Source organism: Cyprinodon variegatus, unplaced genomic scaffold (assembly GCF_000732505.1).
Source record: "Cyprinodon variegatus isolate N-32 unplaced genomic scaffold, C_variegatus-1.0 Scaffold926, whole genome shotgun sequence".
In the NCBI taxonomy this organism is placed as follows: Eukaryota; Metazoa; Chordata; class Actinopteri; order Cyprinodontiformes; family Cyprinodontidae; genus Cyprinodon; species Cyprinodon variegatus.
In genome coordinates this window covers 115,815-137,141 of record NW_015151379.1, presented here as the reverse complement: position 1 = coordinate 137,141, position 21,327 = coordinate 115,815, and the positions used below count along the sequence as shown (strand labels likewise).

The 21,327-nt window shown below is 39.3% G+C and overlaps 1 protein-coding gene across 3 annotated transcripts in view; it reads left to right on the top strand.

Annotated features, from left to right (window-relative positions):
- ipo13 (importin 13) overlaps positions 1-21,327 on the top strand; it is a 47,126-nt gene that overhangs the window by 17,045 nt on the left and 8,754 nt on the right. For all 3 annotated transcript variants that reach the window (XR_001481987.1, XM_015398317.1, XM_015398316.1), the window contains exons 6-17: positions 5,035-5,175; positions 7,856-7,997; positions 8,138-8,304; positions 8,477-8,597; positions 8,699-8,846; positions 8,916-9,097; positions 11,165-11,191; positions 11,343-11,477; positions 13,083-13,235; positions 14,801-14,881; positions 14,961-15,098; positions 19,300-19,396. Coding sequence is in view for 2 of the 3 variants with exons in the window: in XM_015398317.1 (XP_015253803.1) it covers positions 5,035-5,175; positions 7,856-7,997; positions 8,138-8,304; positions 8,477-8,597; positions 8,699-8,846; positions 8,916-9,097; positions 11,165-11,191; positions 11,343-11,477; positions 13,083-13,235; positions 14,801-14,881; positions 14,961-15,098; positions 19,300-19,396 (1,532 nt within the window). In the remaining variant the exon portion in view is untranslated. The remainder of the gene's footprint in view (positions 1-5,034; positions 5,176-7,855; positions 7,998-8,137; positions 8,305-8,476; positions 8,598-8,698; positions 8,847-8,915; positions 9,098-11,164; positions 11,192-11,342; positions 11,478-13,082; positions 13,236-14,800; positions 14,882-14,960; positions 15,099-19,299; positions 19,397-21,327) is intronic.

The following is a 21,327-nucleotide window of genomic DNA, read 5'->3' as shown; positions in this document are numbered from 1 at the left end:
AAACAAGCCCGTTGAATGAGCGGCTCCGACAGAAATATTGGAAGGCAGGATGAACTGACTGCACTGAGAGGAGGATGGTTGCGCCGGCTGCGGTCCGCTCTTCTTGCAGTCAAACACCGAGCAACTTTCTGCTCTTAAATTGTTTCCGTGCACGATGTATTGCATTGCGCACTGTTGGCATCAGTGTTAATAAAGTGAAGCCAAACTTTTGACCTGGGGGGCATTTTAAAGGGGTTCCACGACGCTCACAACCAGTTCACAACAGAAACGAATGAACCCTGGCTGTAGGCGTGACCACCTGTGTATTTTTCCTGAATGACGCAATCACGTTAAGTGTTACAGCCAATCACCGAAACTTGGTACCGAAAGACGAGGCATGTTTCGATACTCTGTAGAACCGAAGCATTTCGGTTGGTACCATAAAAGAACCGAAGTTCGGTACCCAGCCCTAGTGGCGTCAACCCCACCTTAGGAGTTTTAGCGCCCTCTAGAGGGCTGAAGGGGAAGATTTAATGTCTTGCTCTTGTCTCTGCGATTTGAACCTTGCATTTTTTTACAATCCAAATGCGATCAATTGGCCTTGCTTCGGTGGGGCAGTGGTTAGCACACACGACCCATGTACAGAGGCCTTAGTCCTGGGCCGACGCGGGTTCGATTCCGACCTGTGGTCCTTTTGCTGCATGTCTATCCCCCTCTCTGTGAGCCTACTGTCGAAAGAATGAGCCACTAGTGCCGTAAAATCTCACACAAAAAAATGCAATTAATTTCCCAGCCCTGTTAGTGGTTGACCAACCTTGTGTTTTCTGTGGGTTAAGCAACTTGATGTGAACGCAGCAATCGTTCTACTGTTGCTGCCCATTGATAGCACAGAGTGCTGCTGTTATTCTCTTCCTGCTTCCCTGAGCGCCGTCTCAAAGGCTCAGGCAGCCGTCCCACCCTTAAAACCCTGCATACAGTCAGAGCAAAGAGAGCAGAGAGGAAACCTGCTCTGTTTTACTTTACAAATGCTTAACAGGTAAAGCTGCCAACGATCCTAACCTGATTACAATGATGGATAAATATATAAATCTTTTAATGAGCATGTTGCACTAAAACGCCCAACGAGCACATGGCTTGAATCGCTTATTAACCTTTCAATGCGTGGGCCTCTCTTATCAGTCTTCTTGCTAATGTGAGACGTGTACAGTAGAGCTGCAGCTATCGATCCTTTTTGTAATCAACTAATCTATAGATATTTTTTTCAATCAATCTAAAAAGAAATATTTTTAGTCGATTAACATTTCTATATAAATAAACATTTGGAATGAAAAAAGATAAAAATCACATTCCATATGAAGTGTACCGTATTTTCACGACTATAAGGCGCACTTAAACGTCTTTTTTTTCCCTCAAAATGTGCGGTGCGCCCTATGGTGCGGTGCGCCCTATGTGTGTTGTAACTGCGACTTTTGAGACCACCTCATTGAGGAGATGATGAAAGAGTGGCTGAATGTAAGGAGACCAGGTGTTTTTTTCCCACTCATCACCATCGCTGTTAATATGTAACTCCATGCGTGCCCATCTCACAGCTGATGTGAAAAACATGGGGAAACAAATTAACGCTGTGCTCGCTGTTCAACCGCTCGACATCGGTGTGAACCGGACCCAGCAGGTGCAGCAGAAGCAGCGAGTTTACATGCAAAGTCAATGGTTGACGTGCGTATAGGTGCTGCAAAAGGTCCCGCAGCGCGTTTTGAGCAGCAGGAACGTTTAAGCATCTGACGCACCGCCAACGCGCTGCTGCTGCTGCTGATGGAAAAATTGAAGTTTTGCTGCTGGATGCGCCGCATCAACCAATCAGAGAAGCTGATCTGGGAGCTGACAGCGAGACAGACACATCGCTCTGATGACATATGATATTAACGCAAATGAAACGGGCTGGATGGATGAGGAGATGATGAAAGCGTGGCTGAGGCAGGTGTATGTGAGGAGAACAGGTGTTTTTTTCCACGCATCACCATCGCTGTTAATCTGTGACTCCATGCGTGCCCATCTCACAGCTGATGAGAAAAACATGGTGAATCAAATGGATGCTGTGCTCACCGTTATCCCGGGAGGTCTGACAAAGGAACTTCAACCGCTCGACATCGGTGTGAAGCGGCCGTTCAAAGTAAGGCTGCGAGCGGCGTGGGAGCGATGGATGACAGACGGAGACCACAGTTTCAGGATAAGTGGAAGGCAGCGCCGGGCAAGTTACGCCACCGTTTGCGGATGGATTGTTGATGCTTGGACTAAAGTGTCTGCTGGCTCTGTTGTTCAAGCTTTTGCAAAAGCCGGCATTATTTCTGAGGAGCTGCGCTGCACGGAAAGTGACTCTGACAGCGAAGAAGGGGAAACTGGCATGTCTGATTTAGCGCAGCTGTTTAATTCAGAAACAGAGGATGATGACTTTGATGGGTTTGATTAATACTCTGTAATAAATACATGAATAAAGCACAATCATACTCAGTTTTGCCCCCGCTGTATTTTTAAATACGCAGTAGAGGTATTTAAAGGTAGTAGAGGACATGTACCTGTATATAAAAAACGCGCCCTATAGTCCGGTGCGCCTTATGTGTGTGTTAAATACAGAAATGGGACACATAACTGAGAGTGCGCCTTTTAGTCCGGTGCGCCTTATGGTCGTGAAAATACGGTAAATGGCAAAAATATCAATAGAAAAAAATAAATACAATATCTGTATATAATTCAAAGATGTTTAATCTTTTCTTGATATAATAATAATAATAATGAATTTTATTTGTAACGCACTTTAAATTTGAATTCAAATCTCAAAGTGCTACAGTTCAAAAAGGGAAAATTAAAACAAAGGTTAAAAGACCATAACATTAAAAACAGAGTAAAAGACAATCATTAAAATCAATACATTTGAAGGCATACGTAGCCTGTTTAAATCTAAAAATCAGCAATTGTAAGCATTTCTAAAAAGGAAAGTTTTCACTCCTATGTTGATATGTTTATATTTTTTTTTTATTTTGTCTTAGTTGCTACTGTAACTGGTTACTCTCTCAGTATATGGTCTCTTTTAGAGCCTATGTATCATTACATTACTGGTAAAGATTCAGTCCCATCACCAAAGTTAATAGTTGGCGATAATTTTATTAATCAATTACTCACAATTGATACGTTCAGTCATTTCAGCATTTAGTATATGGTGTGGATTGATGGATTTTTTTCATAAAGTAAGGTATGAAGGTAGATTTGTTTCTTTATAATTCAATAAAAAAAAGATTGCTTCAATCAAAAAATATATTTTCAATTAAAAAAATCTTCACTAAAAATGAAAAAAACTTTTCAATCAAAGAAAAAAGTATTTGAATGCAAAAATATATTTTAGACTCAAAAAAAATACATTTGAACACTGCTTTTCTCTAATTGAAAATGTTTTATTTGATAGAAGTCCAGTCTTTTTTGTTTAAAGCAACTTTTTAATTGAAGTAACATTGTTTTTTGTTTGGACCATATAATGGGTCGGACATTTGTGTCTTTATTTCACACAAACAAACAACAGAATCAATACAAAAAGTAACTTCAATGAAAAGATAAACATTTTCAATCATAAAAAATAGTTTTTGAATGCAAATAAAATATTTGAGACTCAAAAAATTGCATTTGAACACTTTTTTTTATTGTTGAAAATGTTCTCTTTGGTTAAAGGGATCTATTTTGTATTTGGGTCACACATGGGTAGGACATTTGTCTCTTAATCATTCAATCAAAAAAGAAGTTGCTTCAAACAAAAAAAACAACAGAATTAATAAAAAAGTAACTTCAATCAAATATATATTTTTTTTCATTGAAAAGTTTTTTTTTTTCATTGAAGGGAAGAATTTTTTAATTAAAAATATATTTTTTGATTGAAGCAACCTTTTTTTAGATTGAATAATAAAGAAACAAATCTACCTTCATAGTTTCAGTCTTTCCATCTACCTGCTCTTTAGTCCATCCATCCATTTGTCTGTTAATATATTAATTTTCCCGCTGCTCGTTTTTTCCCCATTCCTACATGTGTGCATTTATTTTTTAATCCATCCCTCAGTTTATTCATGCTTTTTGCTGTTGACCCTTCTGTTGCTCCGTCCATCCATATCCATTAGCTTCCAGATCCTGGCGTCTGTAGAAATAATTAGCATGAATTAAATTACTTTTAGTTTAAAGATTGACTAAAAATTAGAGTAATTAGGAAAAAAGATTCTAAAGAAATCAATGAAATTCAACGGCGGAAAATATGTCGGAATTTAGTGTTTGTATTTAATTTATTTCTTTCTTTTAGGAGGAGGAAATCAAAGGTTGCAGTGGAAGGCCAGCTCTATAGAGGAGAATTATGAGCTTTGATGCATTGTTTGTAGTTTTAAATGCCTAGAAAAAAACCACCAACAACCTTTCTGTGTCATTGATAAATATTCATCAGCCAAGCCCAGCGTCCTTCTTGCTATTCCTGTGGGGGTAAAACCACCTCCTGCATACCACAAACCCCCAGGGACGCCTAATGTAGCTCACATGGTTGGGTTCAAACGCACACAATCCTTTATGTGGCATTCAGGGAACACATACTCTGTCCTTCATCCCCAAATGTCTCTCCTCTGACTGTCAGCAGTGTGATGTTAAAGGTTGTCATGTGCAGACAAAGAGCTGTGGACGTGTTGCTGTGTGTTTTATCCAGAGTGATGGGAAATATCTGAGACAGCAGCTTGTAGACTTAATTATTCCTGACAGGAACGTAGCTGCAAGGAGGAGGTTTGATTAGACTTTCAGGTTTCCTGGTGGATATGTGGGATCTTTTAGGTGGGTGTGCAGGATCAGAGGTCAGAGTTTGGACTTACTTGGACTAAAATGCGTTTTAGTAAATCTATAAGGACTATGAATCAGTTTTCTACTCACCAATAAATGTCTTCTTTTTTGATTTGCTGCTTTATACATATCTTTAGAATTACTTTTATCAGCAGTATTCTAAACTAATGTTCTGTGCACTTTGTGTCTGTTCATGGTTGATAGATATGTGAACACATTGCTGAAACTGGTTCCTCGAGTGCTGGCCCTCCAGGATCAGCTCAGGGAGGCCGTTCAGAATGGAGACATGGAGACCTGCCATGGGATCTGCCGGATCGCCGTAACGCTGGGAGAAAACCACTCCAGGTGTGTTTAAGATGTTATCGAGATGTGATGGTTAATCTAACGCTCTTTAGGACCGCACAGTTTTTAATTTTAACCTCCCTGATTGGTGTCTGGCTGCTCAGAAACTCAAAAATCTAATATTTTTCAGAAAATGTCCCATGAACTCATGCTGCCTGGTCTTTCTGAACACAAAGTTTCGATAAACATGTAACAAATATCAATAGTAAACATTGTCACAAATATCATTCAGAGAAATGCAAAGTGCTTTACATGATTAAAATATAGGAAAATAAAACAGAATCAAAGCAAGTAGGAAAAAAATAAGAAAATAAATAAATAATAAAAAAAAATGATAAAAAAATGCGGACTCCAACAATGACGTCTTTACCAACTTCTGTCAGCCCTGTTGACTTTTTTTATTTATTTCAAACACAACGTTGTTTTTTTTAAGAAGCCGATTAAATGGAAACTTTGCTTTCTGCAGATGTAATTCAGCAACTGCAGCTTATTTCACTCTTTTAATTGCCCAATTTCTCTGCTGTTTGCTCATTTCTATTCAAATCATTTTGATAAAACAAAAAACAGCCATGTCCACATGGCGCCTGTTCTCTCTAAAGGGCTGCTTATACTCCCAGCAGTATTGTGTCGCAGTGAGCTTGTCACAGGTATGATTTATGCCCAATTTTGAAGCGTGGTCTGCGCTATATTCCACGCCACAACGCAAGAGGGATAATTAGGAACTAGATGTGGATCTAGATATTTGCCGAGGCGGTGAAGAAGTGGGGTAAAGTTTGTGCGACAATGGAGGGACATGAGGGGATCCAAGTGGAAAAAGGTGGTTTCTGAGTATTAATCAGCCTTAACTGTGAAGACGTTTCATTGAAAGGAGAGAAGGGCAAATGAACCCAGACCAGTTATGCAGATAAAAGGAAAAGTGAATAGACGAAGTCTTGTTATATGACTTTTATTATTTGTTGTTACACAATTCATTAGTAAATAAACTCCCCCATTGTATATTTACCATAAACAACATCAAATAACTAGTGGTACAATGGTTGTGTATGTGCACAATGGATAAACAAGGAAGCCGTGGCTAAGCAGGTTAGCATCTCCCAGTGAAGGGTGTTAAAGAGAAAGAGGAAAAGTCCTAGATAAAGTGTTGACAAAGAAAAATAGCTCTTTGATTCAAGGTGGGATAAAACTTGAATAGCTCTGGGAATACAGTATGAACGTTAAATAAACAGTATCCAAATGTACAATACAAATTCTGGAATAAGTACTTAATTATCATCACCCAGCCCTTGTAGTCCCACCCTGTCCGGCATCAATCAGGAGATTGGTATAACCCAGAGTAAAAATAGAGTAAAACATAAATAGAAAGAAGGAGATAGATAAATAAAAAAAATAAATAAATAAAATAAAAAAGGGGGGGTTAAAGTTTAATGTATTTTAATAAGTAATTAATTGAGCATCTAATTTCTCCACAAAGTTTAGAAATGGTTCCCAAGTTGAATCAAATTTGGATATAGATCCTCTCACAGTGTCTGTAATGTTTTCTAGTTTTAATGACTGCATAACCGCTTTAATCCAATGAGCAGAACTAGGAGGGGAGGCCTCCTTTCTTTTTAGTTTCTTTTAGTAAAGTGTTGTATGCCTCCACATTGGTCTGAGTGGCATGTACAGGGCTCGATGTTAACCATTGCCCAATCTCCCGGGGCAAGTAGTTTTTATTGTCGGGAGAGTACAAATTTCATTGCATTTGCCCACCAGGCAATGATCGCAAAAAAAAATTATTTATCTCTCAAAATTACTTTAACCGACATTCGCTGAAAACGACCCAGAAGCGTTGCCGGAGCCATTTTTGTTGTTTTGTACACATTCTCACATGATTTTAAAAAGGCGCATGATTTGAAAAAGCCGTTTGATTTTCCGCCAGATAGTGGGATTTTTTTCCACCTAGCGGTAATTTTGCTGTAGTACCCAAAATGACAAATGGCTGCAGTTATTTTGTCAGGGAAAACTAATCCTGAGTCAGTTAAAAGTCAGGGAATTCTGAAATGATGTCAGACTGTGGAAACCCTGAATAAAATAACTATGTATAAAGATTCTCTAGAAAAGTCACATTATATTAATAGGATTATCTTGTATAAACATACCGTGACTCTAAAATAAAAGTTATTCATTTGTGACATTGACTTATGTCTTGTGATTTATTTTTAAGTTTTTTTTTTAGATTTTTAACATTACAATTTATATTTTTCCAAGCACACAACAGTTTAAAGCAAAGTTTAGTTTGAAAAGAATGTGCAGGAAGGATTGAAAAGCATGTTAACATGGTAATGTAGGCTTGAGTTCATTATCTGACACATGCAGATACACACCAAACAAAAAAACAAACATATTTCATTGATATATATATACACAAAAATGAATATTAGGAACTATATTTATCAAACATTATACTGGGCAAGTAAAAATTGTTTCTGGGCAAATGTGAAAGTCACAAATGGTGGCCACTGCGATTTGAAAATTATATTTTGTTAAATTGTTGTTATACTGCAAATAGTTTTAATTGCCTGTCTGTAATTTAACAGAAGGTAATCAAACTTTGCTGTTCTTTGTTGCTTTGAGGGTTGAGTCCTACTGTGACATCTAAATCTCTCTCCATCTTTGTACCATCCCTCCTTCTTGTCATCTGCAGGACTCTGTTGGAGCAGGTGGATCACTGGCAGAGCTTCCTGGCTTTGGTCAACATGATCATGTTTTGTACAGGCATCCCCGGCCATTATCCAGTCAATGAGACCACCAGCTCCCTCACACTTACCTTCTGGTACACACTACAGGTAAGCACTGCTAACATTTAGTTTCAATGTAGAATATTTTGTATGAAAAACATTTAAAATGTATGTTCTGTGTGTATAAATACACCTTGTAGGTTGTTTTTTAAAACACAAAAGTGATTGTTGTATTTCTTTTTTCTCAGGATGAAATCATGTCGTTTGAGTCAGATAAGCAGGCGGTGTATCTCCAGGTCTACAGACCAGTTTACTTCCAGTTGGTGGATGTGCTGCTTCACAAAGCCCAGTTTCCTTCTGACCAAGAATATGCATCATGGTCCTCAGATGAAAAGGAGCAGTTCAGGATTTACAGGTGAGTTACGTCTAATAAACATGCAGGCGTGTTTTAGAAATGACTCACTGACTGGATGATTGGGCAGCAAATGAGAGAGTTTCTCTTTAATGGCGTCTAAATTCAGTGGCCATCTGACACTGATTGAACAGAGAGAAAGCCTCATGCCTGTTTGTGCTGATCTGTGGTTCAGGGTGGATATCTCAGACACACTCATGTATGTGTATGAGATGCTGGGGGCCGAGCTGCTGAGCAACCTATATGATAAGCTAGGAAGACTGCTGACAAATACAGAGCAGCCGACGTCATGGCAGGTGAGTCAGACAGATTAGAAATACTGGAATGAGGTGATGTGAGCTATTTTCTGTTTCTTTTTCATGCATAAAAATCTTCCCCATTTATTCTCCTCGTTCAGCACACGGAAGCTTTGCTGTATGGATTCCAGTCCATAGCAGAAACAATAGATGTGAACTACTCTGACGTCATCCCAGGCTTGATAGGACTCATCCCTCGGATCAACATCACCAACGTCCAGTTAGCCGACACGGTCATGTTCACTATAGGTGAGGGGATGGATTCAAAATGGAGAATCTGTTTCTGGTTGTGTCTCTGAGTTCCTGCTCTCCCTGTAGGTGCTCTGGCTGAGTGGTTAGCGGACCACCCGGTGATGCTCAGCAGTGTCCTACCTTTGGTTTTACAAGCGTTAGGGAACCCAGACCTTTCTGTGTCCTCTGTTTCAACCTTAAAGAAAATCTGCAGGGAATGCAAGTATGACCTGCCACCCTACGCAACCAACATCGTAGCTGTTTCTCAGGTGAGTGCAGTTCTGGTAGATGAAGGGCAGATCAGAGAGAACTGACTTGATCGCTCAATTGGAGCTTACTGTCGGCTTAAAACAGAACATTTGATATTTTTTCTGTTCACCTGACCCACCATGCATTAAAGCAACCAAATTAAAGGTATTGTGGAGGATTTTCTCGATTTTTTTTTTTTTTTTTAAAAAGACCTGCCCTCTCCTTTTAAAAAAAAAAATGCACGTGCGAGAGCGTGCACGAGCCCATTTCTCTCCCGTGCACACTCTGTTTAATAGTTGCTGTTCTCATCGCTCATACAAGCTTACTGTGTCCGAACGTCCGCGCTAACCCCTAAATCCCTCAATCACTATATAGAGCGGGGAAGATAAAGTGGACTTTATAGTGAACTCAGTTAACTGACCGACAGATGATCACTTCCTCATTGGTCCACCGCGTGGTGCCTGCGCCATCTTTATTGGTCGCAACTGTCTCCAACTGTAACAGCAAATCCCATAATGCTTTGCGTGGAGAGCTCTCGGTGCAAAGCATTATGGGATATATCTAGCTCTTCTGAGGCCTTGTTCTTCTCATAAACTTCGTAGACACTTTTTCTCTTATGACCCTCTGCCATTTTCAAAGAACCACGGTGAGAAAGGTAAACTTTAATGACTGTCTGAAACCGTAGCTCACCACTGATATACGCCTGAAAGTGCGCAGAAAAAGATAGCTAAGTAGAACAAGCACGTAGGACGGCCTTAGGTAAAGATATCACCAGAATGATTGACAATCAGGAGGACCACTTATTTAGGTAATCCACCCGGAAATAAAAGATCGTCCTCTAAGGAAACAGAAACACAGACTGATGTGGAAGCGCTGTAACTGAGAGATAGAGACTCGATCATCGTAAGGCAGGCGAAAGTAAAGCCACTGGAAGCTGTTTTAGCCAAACCTGACAAAAACATGTCAATAAAAAGGTAATGAAAGAGAGGAAGGCTTTAGCAGAAAACGGGAAGACGGAACTTTTCAGTAAAGCTGATCTGTTTAAGGCTTTTCTATCTGGAATGTAACGTCATGGCAGTCTTTTTGAAATCTAAACACAAATACTTATGTTCTCTAGGCTATCAGCAGCGTCATCCCTGTAATGCTAACTACTGTCTTAGGAAGTTTAACAATCAAACCTTTTTGTGTATCTTTGTTTTAAATAATTAAATCCTGTTTTGAAGCAGCTGCATTGTACGGAAGAGGATTAGGGCCACTGAAAAAAAAAAAAAGGTTAACTGATTTTTTAATTTTATTTCAGTTTAGTATGGGGAAAAAGTCAGACTTTAATCTCAGAATTCTGAGTTTTTTTCTCAGAATTCTGAGTTTTTTCCCATACTAAACTGAAATAAAATTTAAAAATCAGTTAACTTTTTTTTTTTCAGTGGCCCTAATCCTCTTCCGTAGCATTGCTCTTCTCATAGTCGGCAGAATTAACAATCCCTGCGCTGCTCTTTTATAATATGCAGTCATTTTTTATTCAATTAGATATTATTGAAAAATATTTATTTCAGTCACTAAGTTCCTCAAGGGAAACATAGAGAATATTTTTTTGAAGCTTTCATTTCTGTCGACTATGATTATTTTCTACTCAAAGCGAATGAAAACACATTTTAAGCTTAGAAGATTCTGTGAATAATAAAAACGGTAGAGACAGCTTTGATGGAAATTATATTCAATACCAGTTAAAATTATTCTGAAAAGTTACTTTTAATGAGAAAAAAACAGGTCTCCTTGGATCTCATATTCTAATTTGTTAATTATGACTGTAGTTTTAAAAAGATATTTTAACTTTCAAAAAAATAGTTTAAGCAGTTTCCCTGAAAAAAATCGTTAAAGAAAATCATAAATTTGTCACACAACGTTGATGTCTCTCATAGCTCATTTCCTCCTTTATGTTCCAGACTGTTTTAATGTGTCTTTAGATTCCAGAAATAACGTTTGAGGTAGTTATGTAAAGAGGATTTTAGTTTTTATCTGTGATGTTTCTTCAGACTAATAATAGAGCATCACTCTTACCTTTTGTTTTGTTTTTTCTTTCTCTAAAGGAGGTGCTTATAAAACAGATCCACAAGGTTGGTATCTCTCATCTTTACTCTGTTTCTGTAGATCAGAGTTAAAATACCAAATACCGAAAAAATCTGTTGTGCTGTTGATTTTTTTTTAAATATAAATGTTTCATTGACTAAACGCTCATTGTTTGCATAACTTGGTCTCTTCTAACAGACCAGTCAGTGTATGTGGCTGATGCAGGCGCTGGGATTCCTGCTTTCCGCTCTTCCTGTGGAGGACATCTTGAGAAACCTTCATTCCCTCATCACCCCCTACATTCAGCAACTCGAGAAGCTAGCTGATGAGACGGTCAGTTCACACCCAGTGCAGAACACGCACACACACGCACACACACTCACACAGATGGACTCAGGCCAAGCCGAGCAGGCTTTGTGTCTGTGTGGTGTCACTGCAGTGGAACGATTCGCCGCAGGACCAGATTGGGTTTGACCCTGCACCATTGGCAAGTGACTCATGTTGGATCACCAAAGATGTCCGTTCTCTGACTCATACAAGCCCTAACTCTTAAATGAGACGGGTGTCCTGAATAACAGACTATCTGGAGCTGAAGCTGTTGTGCATTTACTCAGAGTCTTTCAGAAATAAAAATCTGTTTCAATGTCTTTGTGTAACAGAAGTCAGACTCATGTTGGATGGTTAAAAAAGGACCTAAAAATAGTTGGACATTTGCTTTTTGTTGGATGGAATGATCAGAGACTCTTTGCTCTATAATAACACTCTGTGTAATCCATCTCAGCATCCCCCCCCCCCATTGTCATGACATTACGTCAGACAAAGCCGTCTGGGGCTGGCCAAATAGTGGCACCTAGTGGGGAGGTCTTTGACTTCCATTATGTGAGAAGAAGCCAAATGTCTGAAGGCGTTGACCTAAAAAAAGAAGCAAAGATTGATTCAGTCAGATGAGCACTGAGCAGTTTAAGATCATCTAATGTTAATTTTCTAGAGGGGCTGTTATAGAGAGAGGCATTGGTCCAGGTTTATAGAGATTAAAAAGGTGGTGGATCAGTGGGTGTGGCAGCAGCGTTGTTTGTCTTCCTGTTGCTACCATCATCTCCATGGAGACACTAATTAAGCTCTCCTGTTGAAGCCATGATTTTTAAAGCTAAATTTAAAAAATGAAGTCAATCTCAAGACCAGTTAGCAACATTTGTCCCTGCTTCACAGATTAGTCTGAGGTCATAACACCTTGTTTAGAGAATAATAAGCATCCTGTTAGCATACAGCTCACAGAACACTTATATTATTATTATCATACATCCCATAATGCACTGCAGCAGCCACTGCAGTCACCTCAGGTCTATTTTCCAAACTAGCATGATCGATTCAAAGTGTATTTACATCATTTTTGCAAAGATCTGAGTTAGACTACATTTTTTTTACACAATTATTCGATTTAATAACATTTTTAGTTGGACATTAATCTGTAAACTGAACTTTTTTTTTTTTTTAAATATGAGTGAAAACTTTGTGTTAAGAAAACGTTTAAGCTAAATATTGATCTGTTTATTGTTAATTAGGAAAACAACCTGCCTGTTTGCACTGATTAAACTAGTGTGAGAAAAGCTTTTCCTCCTTTCTTGTTTGGTTGTTTGCATTTTACTTTGTTCTTCCTTTTTTAAAATTAATAATCAAAATAAATTAGATCCTATCAAAGAATAATCTGAGCAATATAAGTTAGTTAATTTAAGTTAAATTATTACTAAACAGAATACTGTTAATGTAATTGTGTCGTTCTTTTCTCAGCTAATACATTTTTTTATGTTGTAATGCAGAATTTATTTGAAAATATATATAACTGTCATGTTTCTGTTTCTGTTAAATGAAGTCTAAAAATGAAAGAAAACTCTTTGTTAGGATTAAATTTTTTTCTCTTTCTCTGTTTCCTTCCTACAGCCTAACCCCTCCAATAAACTGGCAATCATTCACATCCTGGGGCTGCTCTCCAACCTCTTCACTACGCTCGACATCAGCAAGCAGGACGATGAGTCGTCGGACGGCTCCGCTCCACCGGTTAAAGCAACCCCACCCCCTCCAGGACCAAACCCGGTCCGTCTCTACACCCCACAACCAGCCTGTAGATATAATTGGGTAGCTTAAAGCCGGGCATACACCGTACTATTTTTTTCAAACGCTGCACGTAGCTACAGCTCAAACTGTACGACGAAACCGCAGAGTTTAAAAGTTCACAGCTCACGATGTTTGTTCTCACACCGTGCGACCTGACGCTCTGATGCGATCTACCTGCTACAGCTGTACGTCTAAAAACCACATAGGACTCAGCTCCGCAGTGAGATGGAGCTACTCGGACTCGTCTATCTGGAAGCCAAACGAGTAGAAGAGGAATCTGAAGCTCACTAGACAGAAATGCGTTGCCTTGGCAATTTGGGCAATTTTGTGCTAAAAGCCCTAAAAAGAAAAGGCGACAACTTATTTGGACAAAGAATTGGCTGAGCAAATGTGGCTACTACGGTCTGTCAATTTGACTGAAAGAACTCCATTTCACTCATTGCACCCCCGCCATGCTTCTGCGTTTTCCTCTGAGGGGAAGAAGAAGAAGAATCCTTGTTTGCGCAATGAGTGATTTGCCCACGACCACCTTACGACGGCCGACTGAATTTCTAACATGTTTCATTTTCTCCCGACTAGGGCTGGGTAAAAAAATCTTATTTAATCGATTTTGTATCGATTCCTTTACATTTTTGCAGAATCGATGTCTAGGGAATGAGATCGATTCGTTTTATAGTGACGCGCGTAACGTTCACATTCAAATGAGCAGGAAACATGCAGTCAAGATTACTTTAAGCCAGAAAGCTGCAAATATAGCCAATAGGTTGACTGAAGACATTAACAAATGGGGGCTGACCAGCAAACACCCTGTAGCTGTTAACAACACTGCAAATATGGTTTGTGCAGAGAAGATAATGCAGCTCATGCATTTCTGCTGTGTTCCCACTATGTCACGTCTGCTCGCTCGAGTGAAGCTTCACTTTTTCACTTTTCACAAACCAGTTTGCACTTATGAGACAGTTTTGTTCACATCTCAAGTTTAAGCTGTCTGATTTACAAGTTTGCACTTTATGTTGAAAGTGACAGAAAAAAAATAAAATACCTGAGTATTTTGAAACACAGTTGAAAAACTTTCATTATTATAAAAACAGATCAAATCAAAATTAATCGATTTAGAACTGTATGAATCAAAATCAAATCGATTCATGACTTTGGCGAAAATTCCCAGCCCTACTCTTTACCTTAAGATTCCCGATGGCGAGGTGGCCGTGAGAGGCTGATCGCCCCTCGTTACCCCCCTGTACACTACACCACGCATGATCACGCCGAAAGTCGCCCTGATAGAAATATTCTGGCACGACTGGAAAATCGTCCCTAAAAAGGTTAAAAAGTCAAACAGTGTTTGCCCGGCTATAGACGCCAATCACTGTAGTGTGACGATGGCTAACAGTAAAGGGAAAGCATCACTTTAAGGTTTTTACACGTGTCCATGGCAGTGATAGAACTGACTTCTATTTCGTGAAGCACTTGTCATGTTCAGATGTTACTGGCTGTTTTTTTTTATTATTTCTATATTTTATCTCCACCTATCTTCCTGGTTTCAGGTTGTGGTCGTTTTGCAGCAGGTTTTTGCTCTCATACAAAAGGTTCTGAGTAAGTGGCTGAACGACTCCCAGGTGGTAGAGGTATGTAGACACGCAGAGTCCGGTTCAGCTCACCTCTCTATGTCTGGGTCGACCCACTGCAGTGTTTGATGCTTTGCAGGCGGTGTGCGCCATCTTCGAGAAGTCCGTGAAGACCCTCCTGCATGATTTCGCCCCCATGGTGTCTCAGCTGAGTGAAATGCTCGGCCAGATGTACAGTACGATTCCCCAGGCATCTGCTCTTGACCTAACACGACAGGTATACGGTCAACGAAACAGCGAAAGGCACAAGACGAATGGAGCTTTGTTAGCGAAGGCATGGAGTGAGCTGAAAAATGAAAAGGACAGATTGTTTGGTTGGGAAATATCCTGAGTATAATTCCTAACTAGGCTCTAAGCTTCCCGCTGTTTGACGAAATATAATGAAGTGATTCATTTATTTATAAATAGACTATTTTCTAATAAGAGACAAAAAGGAGAGCATTTACCATGACTAATTTCCTTATTCATCTTTTTTTCCTTGTCAGAAATGACATAACACTTTAGGCGAATATTTCTCTATGAATAAGTCCTGTTATTTTGTTTAAAGATAAATAGATTTGCTTCTTTAGAAATAATTGACCTGTTTAAAGGTGAATTCTGAATGCTGGGTTCATTACTCTGTCTGAAATCTGTTAGAGCAAAACAAAGTCAAACATGAGAGTCATGGGGATAAGGTGTGGAAAGCCGTAGAACAAAAGAGAAGGTAGTAGAGCTGCCCAGCCCAAACGTGAGTTCAATAAGTCCCTGTCACACCTTTCTGATTTAGCCTATGCCTGACGTCCCGGAATCTTCTAAAACGCTGACATACGCTGAACTTTCTAATTATTTTTTTCAAGTTTGGGCATATACATAGTACGGAAGAGGATTAGTGCCACTAAAAAAAATAAAAAAAGTTAACAGATTTTTAAATTTTATTTCACTTATATGGGAAAAAAGTCAGAATTCTGACTTTTTTCTCAGAATTCTGACTTTTTTTCTCAAAATTCTGACTTTTTTGTCAGAATTTGACTTTAAGAAACTAGCTCTCTTGTTTTAATGACCTTCTGCTCCTCCATTAATGAGGGGACCCCTCGGGTACATAAAAAGTTGCCTAATTCCGTCATTTTCCACCAATGTGTCACTGGCCACCTCAAACAACTCACATCTTTGTCAGTGAAGCTGAGTGCTCCACATATCTTCCTTCATGGTGCCCTTCTACATTAAGATCCACAATTCTGAGAAAAAAGTCAAAATTCTGAGAAAAAAGTCCGAATTCTGAGTTTTTTCCCATATTAAACTGAAATAAAATTTAAAAATTAGTTAACTTTTTTTTTTATCAGCGGCCCTAATCCTCTTCCGTAGCATAGTGTGTTCATAATGGGTCCAGAATTTAGGTCCAACGACAGCCTAACTTATGCTTTGTACACGGCAGTGTAATAACCATGAAATGTCACAAGCCAGTGTCCTATGGGGGGCAGCAATGCGCCCGGTGGCGCCCAGTCTGCATTAAAAGATTTGATCACGGTATTAACCTAGCTGTTTACAGCCGGCCAAAAAAAAAAAGAATAAAGAAAAAGGAAGAAAAAAGGTTTGCAGTCGCAGCAGATACAGCGTCATGTTTGCCAGGAGGTTTGTTAGTTGTGGCCGTGAACGCAGGGAGGATCCATCACTCTCACCTTCTGGCTCACCCTATGAAGGGGATAATGTCTGGAGGAGAACTGATGGTTTCCTCCTACCAAAAAGCTTACAATACGCCATTATACAGTAGCTGGAAGATAGAAACACGTTTAGCGCTCGTCTGGAACACGTCAGATACGTTGATATTCATTGGAGAGAAGTTATGCACAAGTTACTCAAACAAGTTAACATATGTAAACAATCAGATAACGTAGCTGTAACTTATGGCCCACGTAAGGCATACGCTGGCATACGTCCAGATATTTTAAGCATGTGACGTGTGCCAGCGTACTTCAGCATGCTCATAACATACAAAATGTACGCATAACTTATCCAACGTGTGCCAGCGTTTTTACGAGATTTTTCGTACGGCAGGCAAATGCTGGTCTAAATCATCAGGGTGTGACAAGAGCTTTACCCCAGGCTCACACCGACTCCGGTCTTACCGTTGCGGTGCGGTGGGTGCGGCGCCGCAGTGATTCCAAGTCATTAAAAAGACGTAAACCTCTCTCACCGGCTGCTGAGCTGTCCGGCTGCGGTTACCGAGACACTCCGGCGCTGCAGAAAATTCAGCAAGAAAGCTATCCTTGCGGCGTGCCGGAGCCCTCCGCAACAAGCTCTCGCAAATATCCTTATTTGGGCCGTGTTATCGCGTGAAGTTACGTGAACTCAAGTGAACTTCTGTTAAATCTCCGGACCTGTTGCCGGAGCCGCAGAGCCGCACCGCACCGTAGTCAAAAGGGCGGTGTGAGAGGGGGTGTGCGGGAGTTGCGGTCTCCGTCGGCTCGGTAACCGCACCGGAGCCAGTGTGAGCAAGGGGTTAGGGAAACGTTTGTGTTTGAAAGGTGCTCTGTGTTTAGCCGGTCTCTATGCAGTGGTCCATGATTAGTTTGTGATAAATATCACTTCAGTTTTGAAAACATTTTTGGAAACATTCAGGAAGTTGCTATAATTTAAAAGGGGAACGCCGTTTTTTTTTTTTACATTGGTCCCTTGAGTTTACGTTATTACATAATGTTCTACTCACCCATATGAGTTTTGTGTCATTTGGAGCCGTTCCAAAGATATTCCATTAGGTTATATCTAAGTAACGTCTTCCTATGGGCAATGACTTGAAGGCACAAACTAAACTGTTCATCATTTATCATTTATGGTACGCCAGCATTCAGAACATGTAGGCCAATCACTGTCCCCCAGACATCCACGGTTATATTTTTGATATTTTATATGTTTTGAAAACAAAGCGGAGTGTGTATGACGTCATCCGCGCACGCCGTCTACCGTTCATTCATCCTGTCTGCTGAACTGCTGCTAGTTTTCCTCACATGCCTGGAAGATGTCTAGTGCTGCTACCACAGATGATCTCGCTCTCTAAATGGAATTGAACCATTCAGATTAGCTAGAATGAATAGAAGGGGTAGAGCGTAGCCGCCTGTGACCCGGGCTGCCTGTCACAACTCCAGTCCGGTGCACGGATGACATCACACACACTCCACTTTGTTTTAAAAAAATATAAATATAAAAAATATAACTGCGGATGTCTGGGGGACAGTGATTCGCCTGCATGTTCTGAATGCTGGCGTACCATAAAGAATAAATGATGAACAGTTTTAGTATTTTATAACCTAATGGAATATCTTCAGAACAGCTCCAAATGACACTAAACTCATACGGTTGAGTAGAACATGATGGAATAACGTAAAATCAAAGGACCAATGTAAAAAAACAGCATTTCCCTTTAACTCTTCTTCAAAAGAGCATTGTTATTTTAAACAGCTGTTTTTTCCTTCCAGCAGCAGGATAGGCTTTTGATATTAGAAAGCAGATTAAAGCGTACCAGGCAGTAATGAAGTAGTATTATTCCCTATCCTACTCTTAAATATCAAAAACTTAACATAAAGTCAATTTTCTTGCAGTTTTCCTCCAAAAATCCATTCAGGTTAATGCAACGCATGTGATTGACAGGCAGAAATACAATGAAGTCTAGATAGTTTATCAGAAGCCAATTATCAAAGGTAAGCATGCAGGGGAGTGAGCGAGTATTTAATAACACCATCTGCTGACATGAGCAGATGTTTTATTTAGGCAGGGGACGTATGAAGCATGAAAACCAGTGAAAAACAATCTGTTTTCTGTTTACAGCAGCAGGATCTCCTGCTCTTCAGTTTCACATCTCCTGCCTTCATTTACATTTTTAAAGGGATGAAGCTCCAAAGGCTGTTTGTTGTCAGAAAATGTTTTAAAATTAGTTTGCTTGATTGCTGAACAATGAAAAGGCCCTTTATTTATTTGTGTTACTTTCAAGATGTCAAAGTTTTCAGCCTCTAAATTATCTCACTTAATCTTAGCCAAATTTAGACTCAAATTTAAAACAAAACTAATGGTTTAGAAATACCAGTTTCAGAATTTAATGAATACTTTTGTCTCTATATCTAATAATGCATCATTAAGTTAAGTTTTATTAATGTACCACTAACCAGCTTTAGTCTGGATGCTTTACTGTGTTAAGCTGCGCCGTTTGAACCGCAGCCCCATTAGTTGGTTGCTTGCTTTAAAAAAAAACCCAAAAACAAAATAACCGTATGAACTGAAAACCAAAAGGAAATCCTTCCATCCTTATTTTCCTGCTATAATTGTTCAGTTAAGTTTTTTAAATTCATGTTTATACTTGATTTATATCTGAATATCTGGAAATTTGACTCAGATTTGACTTTAAAGTTAAAAAAACGTCTGCGGTCTGAAATGTTGACCTGCTGTTTCAGATGGTGCATATCTTCGCCAGCGAGACGGACCACTTCCCACCAATCAAGGCTTTGTTTGAGCTGGTTACCTCGGTAACACTGTCCGTCTTCCAGCAAGGTAGGGGTCCTGCAGAGGTGGGAGTTTCAGGACTCTCAGCAGTTTGTGTTCAGGTGAAGGATCAGGAAATATCCAAACTCTCTTTGGTCTTTTTAGAAAACAGCGTTGCCTATTTAGCGATCGCTGATGTATACCGGATTATTTTCGCAGTGATACGTGTCAGTTGTTAAAGAGCCAATTCCAGTGTAGCCAAAGCAAACCAGTGACAAAGCAGAAGAAGCAGTGAATGATGAGCATCCAGACCAACCTGTCGGGTTTGGAAAAGAGAAAACTCTCAATGTCTGCATTTCCATAATTACATTAATTACATTTAACCATTTTTCCCTTCACAAATTTTTGTGCTGCTTCAAATCAGAATATTTACAAGTGAATACAACTTTAAATGTGACCAAACAACATTAAAAACATGAAATATCTACCTTAATGGCAGTTATGATCCAGGTCTCCTCTTCACCACTGGCTTATTTGTGTAAAACTATAACCAGGAAGTGATGCAAAGGACTTATAGTTTTCATCAATGTTTTCAGCTTTTTGCATTTTTTCTGTGATTTGGGACAAGAATTGAAAATCATGAACAACAAACAGTTCACACATCATTAGGGGAAAAAAGAAACTTTCAGGTACTGGTTTCTGTCTGGCTGTGGGAAGTGAAAACATGGCAGTTCGAAGCCTGAATAAAGATTTCATCAATGCAGACCCTTTTTTTGTCTTTGCTGTCGTTTAAAATATTTTTCCACTTATGATTTGCTGGAAACTCATAAAGTCAACATGTCACATTTTGAGTTTCTCTGATCTCTGCTTGGTTTTCATTTATTCATTCATTGTTTTTACATGTACGGATTAATTAAGGCTTCATATATGTCTTTATTTTTATTTTACTTAAATCATTTAGGGATCAAAGAGGTTCACTTTTCTTAAATTGTTTTAGATTATTTGTTTCGGGTCTGGCTGATGCCTCCCCCCTCTGTGTCCTCCCTTCTCTTTCTCCCCCTCTTCTCTCCTCTCGCTTCAAATGGTTGAGTAATGGCTGCTTTCCTCTTGCTTTTAAGCCTCTCTTTTCCCCTCTGAGCAGGATCCTGCAGTACACAATAACATTTAAACAGAGTTCACAGAGCCCGGCGGCTTATTCTGTCGGCTCACAGGGAAGCTGCACAGACTCCCCATCACAGCTCTCTGTGTGGAATAATCTTGCAAATCATTGCCACCCCTGGTAAAGATGTCTAAAAAAACTCCAGTTTATCTCATCTTATTGCAGCTGGATAATCCCATGAAAAAATTAGAAGGACTCAACTTTTTGTTTAAGTGCCTTTTATTTAGTGGAGGTAAAAACCGAGGCATCAGATAGAATAAACGTTAAAATCTCCCTCGTTTAACTGGTTCAATGGAAGAAGATGCATCTAAAAAAAGGACCATTTTGTGTTGCATCTAATAAGAGATCAAATCTACAGCATTTCTTAAGGCAGAAACTGAATAAAACACAACAAAACATATTCCAACAGTGAGATCATATATTTTTATTTAGATTTAAAATGAATATAATAGAATAGAATAGAAAATCCTTTTATCGTCCCACAATGTGGAAATTGTGTGGAACAGGCTGCCTGCTCCCTGCTGGTGCCGGAAGTGAAAAATATATAGTTAAAATGTTTTGATCATAACAGTTAGGGGTCTAAATAACAGAGATTTGAGTTAAAAAAAGATAAACGTTCCAGAATTTGGATTTTTGACTTCAGTAAATGTTTTAATTCTGAAGTTGGATGTTTTTCAGACAATGTTTAGTGCGATTATCGCAATAAAAAGCAGTATATTAGGGTTATTTAACATCTTTTTCTGGGGTTCCAATGGTTATTAGGGATAGAACAGTTTATGAAAACCGTCCGAACCGTTCGGTTCGACTGTCTCTGTTCGGTTTGCGTGTGTTGCGTTCGGTT